Genomic DNA, 6,458 nt, shown 5'->3' with positions numbered 1-6,458 from the left:
CCCACTGGCCCTCCCCTTTTCCCCCCAATAGACCCCAGTGTTTAGTAGTCCCCTTTCTGTGTCCATGTGTTCTCATTTTTCATCACCCACCTATGAGTGAGAATATGCGGTGTTTCATTTTCTGTTCTTGTGTCAGTTTGCTGAGGATGATGTTCTCCAGATTCATCCATGTCCCTCTCTGCGGACACAACAAGAGCTCCAATCCTGGGTTGTTCTCACAGCGCCATCTTCGAAACTGATCTCCCCTGCTTTTTTGTTGTACTTTTCAACTCCTAATTTTTATGGTTCCTTTTTATAATTTCTTCATTGATAATCTCTATGAGACATCGTTTCCCTGTATTCCCTTAGCTCTGAGCACTTTTGAGACAATTGATTTACAAAATTTGTAAGTCCAATGCTTCCTCAGAGATATTCTAATTTTTTCTGTGAATGGGGTATACTTTCTTTAAAGCTGAACATTACTTTAATATGGTAACTCTGGAAACCAGATTCTTCACTCCTCAGGGTTTGTTTTTGTTACTTGCTATGGGCTGGAGTGGTTTAGTGACTTATTTAGATACAAGGTCTTGCTCTGTTGCGGAGGCTGCATCATAGCTCTCTGCAGCCTCAAACTCCCGGGCTCAAGAGACCCTTCCACCTCAGCCTCCCAACTGGTTGGGACTACAGGCATGTGCCACCATGCCCAGCTGATTAAAATTTTTCTTTTTTTTGTAGAGATGAGCTGTCACTATGTTGCCCGGGATAGTCTTGAATTGCTGGGCTCAAGTGATCCACCCACCTTGGCCTCCCAAACTACTGGGAATACAGATGTGTCACAGCACCTGTGACTTTTCTGAACTATTTTGTAAGGTTTGTTCTCTGACTTACAGTCTCTAAGGTCTCTTCCTGTTGCTTGTGTTCAGCCAGTGTGTTGAGATTTCTTTGAAAACTGGTTGCCCCAAAAACTGACAAAAGAAAACCTCAGTTTTTGTTGATTGGCTGTATTGGGACACACCTTCAGTGCTTATCTGGGCCATTTTAAATTGGCCTTAGCCTTTACTTCCTGCTTGCACTGAGCCTACACATCAGCCCAACATAAAATCTTGGGGTCTTCTCACGTCTTTTCCTGAGTGTGCAGCCTGACCTGAGAATGTGCATGGCTTTCTAAATCCCCCAATATACATGGGTGCCTTTGAATAACCTAATTTCCCTAAGAAATTCTCTCCCCTGCTTTCCTCTCAGGCTTTGGGGCACTCCTTTGTTTACCTCAACTCTAATTTTTTGTCAGGTGACAGTGGATGGTTCATTTTCCTTACAATATTTAGAAACAAACCTGCCACTCCCACCCTGATTGAGTTCTGAGTTAGATGAAACAAATGCAATTGACTTGTGTCAGTTGTTCAGGCAGTCAGGTCAGAAAAACCTTTCAAAAATAAGATCGCTTGTGCTGGGCGGTGGCTCAGGCCTGTAATCCCAGCACTTCAGGAGGCCAAAGAGGGTGGATCACCTGAGGTTAGGAGTTTGAGACCAGCCTGGCCAACACGGTGAAACCTCATCTCTACTAAAAACACAAAAAAATTAGCCGGCTGTGGTGGCAAGTGCCTGTGGTCCTGGCTACTAGGGAGGCTGAGGCATGAATTGCTTGAATCTGGGAGGCTACAGTGAACTGAGATTGTGCCACTACATGATGGCCTGGGTGACAGAGTAAGATTCTGTCTCCCAAAACAATAACAACAACAAGAAACCCAGGACCGAGACCCCACACTGAGAATGTGGTCTGTGTCTTCAAGTCTGTTACAGAGCTGAGAATGGGGGAAAGGGCAAGTAAACCACTGCCAAGCTTTCCCTCTCCTTTATAGGTTGCCTTTTTCTTGATTCAGCAAATACTTGGTGGCTATAAACTATTTTCCTGAGTTCTGACAGTTGTTTCTGAATGTTTTTGCTTGACTTTTCAGTATTTCTGTGGAGGAACAGGTCCTTAAAGCTACCTACTTTGCCATTTTTGCTGATGCAACTCTTGGTTACATTCTGAGGGCCCGACATTGTGTATGAAAATTGGTAGAGCTAATATATGGTTCTGGATGTTAAACTTCCCTGGAGATTTATTTTTGCTTCTGTGACGCAGTGAAATTAGTTGCAGCAGCATTCTCAGATAACTTTTAAGCAGTCATGGAATGAGATGACTTAAAGCTAGACTTCAGGCTGTGTGAGGGCCTGTTTCTCACTAACCTTGCACCTAGGATAGCCCCTTGGAGTGCAACTAAAAGCCTATATACATGTTTACTAGGGTCCTTCTTCTTTGATGGTACCTGCATAGTTTATTTTGAGAATGTGAATGCAGCTTGCCTAACTCTCTAAACATACCTGTTGCCAGGTAAGAAACTATGGAGCAAGCAGGTTAATGTAGAAACCACATTTATTAACCATGGATTTACTGAGGGCAGTTTATTAGATATTATCTATCTTATGCTGACATATGATTTTGCAGAGAAATTATAGCCATTATTTTTATTAAGATAATTCTACAAGGTCAATTTAATTCCTTATAGCATATTTTCTAATTCTTCAACAGAGTTTGGTTTAATTTAGCTATCAAAGTCAAATGTCTCTAAAATTTACACACTAAACACGTTGTGGGCACAAAATTTATTCTTTGTACATATTCCAAGTGCTCTGGTTCTTCAAGCTGAAACATCTCAACTTCCAGAAATATGATTGCCAGATCAGAAATACTAGGGCCCTTTTAAGGGTTAAGATTTAAACCGAGAAAAAGATACACATACATATTTAATTATATACAAGCAAGGAACAACAAAATGTCTCATCATGTAAACAAAAGAATATACTTTTTAGACATAATTGGAAGTTTCAAAAAGTCCTTAAATCATTGTGATCTTCTCCAAAAGACACAGGTCTTAGAGTGTGGGCACAGGGCCGTTAGTCAGATCTCTGGGTAGTCTCCCATAATAGCAATTTACATTCTAGAGAAGTGGGTTTTGTGAACTCTGTCAGGGCAAATCTGTTAGGCCTCTTAAAGGAATGAAATCCTTTCACATCTCGGGGAAACAAATACAAAATATGAAAGAAGGGATACTTCTAGGGTTAAATTTATTGTCGACAGTGATTTTAAAAATAACCACTAAAAAACTGATTCCTAGGTAAAATTCTGGCTACCAAAAATAAGAAAGGATACCTTCTGTAGCTCTACAATGGTTTGGTGAAAAATAAAAAGGGGAAAAAGTGAGCCGACAAGAAAGCAAAGTAGGAACGTCTAGAAAGGAGGCAAGAAAATACGTAAGTCATAGCAAAAAAAAGAAAAAAAATGACATGGTCCTTTTCTAAGGCCAGGTGTTGGTGATATTCACCTATGTAAACTCAAGCCTAGAAGAACAGTACAGTTCTTATATATTCACTACTTAATAATATACCAGAAAAATACTTTTGTTATATAAGAACTTTATATGAAAAGCTAGAAATATATATTTACATTGCAAATCCCAAATGAAACCCAACTTAATACAAAGTGAACTATAGGGATGACAGAAAAATGGGTAGATATCAAAATTCAGCTAAATTTACAGTTCTGCCTTATATCCTTTTTAAATTTTGTTTTTGAGACGGAGTCTTGCTCTGTTGCCCAGGCTGGAGTGCAGTAGTGCAATCTTGTCTCACTGCAACCTCTGCTTCCTGGGTTCAAGCGATTCTCGTGCCTCAGCCTCCCCAGTAGCTGGGATTACAGGAGTGTGCCACCACGCCCGGCTAATTTTTGTATTTTAGTAGAGATGAGGTTTTGCCATGTTGGCCAGACCGGTCTCAAACTCCTAGGCTCAAGCAATCCACCCACCTCAGCCTCCCAAAGTGCTGGGATTACAGGCGTGAGCCACCACGCCCAGCTGATATATATATATATATATATATATTCTTTTAACATCTACACACAAGGCTCAAGTTCTAGGGTTTCAGGCTTTATTTTTAAGTTTTCTTTAAAAATAAAATTGCCAGCCCCCAAGTGAATTAAAGGTTGATCTGGGCTCGCAGAGGTAATCTGCTCTTTGTAACCAAGTGCTCTGTAGTTTCTTCCACTTTAGATCTCTCCAGTGTGTTAATGCCTCTGTTTTCTTTGTCTTTTCCATGTGATTTTTTATGCTGTGGATTTAAGGGGAGAAAATTAAGTCAATATAAAGTAACATTTGATACACATTAACTATACTCTATTTTCAAAGTTCTCTGGGTTATAGGCAAGAAAATTTAAGTGTAGAAAACTTCAGAAAAGGTTCAGCACAAGTTTGAGCCAAAAATTTGTTTGGCAAGTAGTGCCAAGTGCCTTCTTTATTTTATCACTAATGGAAGGAGTAGAGTTAAAGAAATATTAATTTTCTGTGTTATTTTCTAAAACATAAAGATTTTACTCCAGGGTAGTGGTTCTCATCAGGGAGTGATTGTCCTCCCAGAGGGGATGTTTGGCAATGTTTAGAGACTTTTTTGGTTGTTACAACCAGGGAGTGTTACTGGCTTTGAGTGAGTATTCACCTAGTACACTGTCATTCTTGTGTACTGACACAGTACAGTCCACAGGAAAGCCCCCACAACAAAGAATTATCCAGTTTAAAATGCCAGTAGCACTGCTGTCAAGAAACCCTGCTCTAAGGAAACAAAGATTTCCTGTCATGCAGAAAAGCCAATTCTGTTTTAAGCAGAGAAACTGGTATATGGGCCACCTTAAAAACACTTTTGCTTAGTTTTTAAAAGCTGGATTTTATCTTATTTATAAAACCTATTTCATATTCCTCATTTGGAAGTTCTGTCTCATTGGAATCCTACTTACCCACAGAGAACTTTAAGGGGACTGGTGACATTCATTGTACACTCAGTCATCAATGTTGAGACAAATCACACACCAACTTTTAAAGTTTTAAACCCCCCGGGGGTAGTGGCTCACGCCTGTAATCCCAGCACTTTGGGAGGCCAAGACGGGAGGATCATGGGGTCAAGAGATCAAGACCATCCTGGCCAACATGGTGAAACCTTGTCTCTACTAAAAGTACAAAAATTAGCTGGGCATGGTGGCACGTGCCTGTGGTTCCAGCTACTCGGGAGGCTGAGGCGGAAGAATCGTTTGAACCCAGGAGGCGGAGGTTGCAGTGAGCCGAGATTGCGCCACTGAACTCCAGCCTGGTGACAGAGCAAGACTCCATCTCAAAAAAAAAAAAAAAAAACAATAATAATAATAAAGTTTTAAACCCAAAGAAAATCCCCACATCACACTGCTACTAGAGAAAAGATCATTTATGGACTTCAGCTAAAGGTCTAAAACCCCATCCCAAACCCTTTCTGGTACTGTGAGGACTTCCTTGCCATAGCTGAATCACTAACCCTGGTTCAAAATGCCACAAATAATAATAAAAGAACTTCTGACAAGGGATTAAGTAGTCACCAAGGTTCTCTTATCCTTCCCCTTTTCCTAACTTTATAAGATAGGAAAGGGATGAAAACTGAAAGAAACATATTTATAGTTCTCTCATAAGTAGAAAATTAAAAAAAACAAGGTAGCAAGAATTTTGGTATAAAACTGCCCAGAGACAGGGAGGAATTGATGAGAATCTGGGTTAGAACTTTTTTAACAGTTGAAAGCAGGGATGGAGAATCTTTAGACCTTAAGGGAAAGACCTATAGATCTATTAAAAACAGATACAAGCGGCCAGGCACAGTGATTCACACCTGTAATCCTAGCACTTTAGGAGACTGAGGTGGGAGGATTGCTTGAGGCAAGGAATTCAAGTAGCAAGACCCCGTCTCTCTATATATTAAAAAAAAAAAAAAAAAAAAAAGTACAAGCATACGCATATCAGAAGCAGTACTTCAACTGTAAATGTAGATAGACACCAATGTCCTATGTAAGGAAATTTTTCTTTCACACACTTTGTCTAGGCTTGTACCTTCAAACTAAAGGAAAAGATATTAGCATTTTATAGAGCCTCATTTGGAAGTTGTATTTCACTGGAATCCTCCACTTACCCATAGAGAACATTAAGGGACTGGTGACATTTATTGTGTATTCAGTCATTAATGCTGAAACAAATCATAAACCAACTGTGTTCTCAACAGTGTTAAAAAGTGGGTAGGAGGCTGAGCACAGTGGCTTACACCTGTAATCCCAGCACTTTGGGAGGCTGAGGAAGGTGGATCACTTGAGGTCAGGAGTTTGAGACCAGCCGGGCCAATACAGTGAAACCCCATCTCTACTAAAAATACAAAATAATTAGCTGGGTGTGGTGGCACACGCCTGTGATCCTAGCTACTTAGGAGGCTGAGGTAGGAGAATCACTTGAACCAGGAGGCAGAAGTTGCAGTGAGCCGGGATTGTGCCACTGCACTTCAGCCTAGGTGACAGGATGAGATTCCATCTTAAAAAAAAGTGTATAGGAGAGGTCGCAGGATTTAATGACATAGGATCAAAGCAGGCAAGGAGCTCAGGAAAC

At 40.4% G+C, this 6,458-nt stretch overlaps 1 protein-coding gene across 5 annotated transcripts in view; it reads right to left on the bottom strand.

Moving 5' to 3' along the window:
- Window positions 1-2,377: 2,377 nt before the first annotated feature.
- KIF11 (kinesin family member 11) overlaps window positions 2,378-6,458 on the bottom strand; it is a 58,757-nt gene continuing 54,676 nt past the window's right edge. For 3 of the 5 annotated variants that reach the window (XM_078346039.1, XM_002756401.7, XM_035268473.3), the window contains one exon: window positions 2,378-4,125. In XM_078346039.1, coding sequence (XP_078202165.1) covers window positions 3,994-4,125 — 132 coding nt within the window. In that variant the 3' untranslated portion in view covers window positions 2,378-3,993. Of the gene's footprint in view, window positions 4,126-5,053; window positions 5,175-6,458 lie in introns of all 5 variants that reach the window. The other 2 variants (XM_078346038.1, XM_078346037.1) reach the window with 1 other exon arrangement.

Source organism: Callithrix jacchus, chromosome 12 (genome assembly GCF_049354715.1).
Source record: "Callithrix jacchus isolate 240 chromosome 12, calJac240_pri, whole genome shotgun sequence".
In the NCBI taxonomy this organism is placed as follows: domain Eukaryota; kingdom Metazoa; phylum Chordata; class Mammalia; order Primates; family Cebidae; genus Callithrix; species Callithrix jacchus.
Note: the sequence above shows the minus strand (reverse complement) of the source record. Positions and strands in the feature narration are given on the sequence as shown.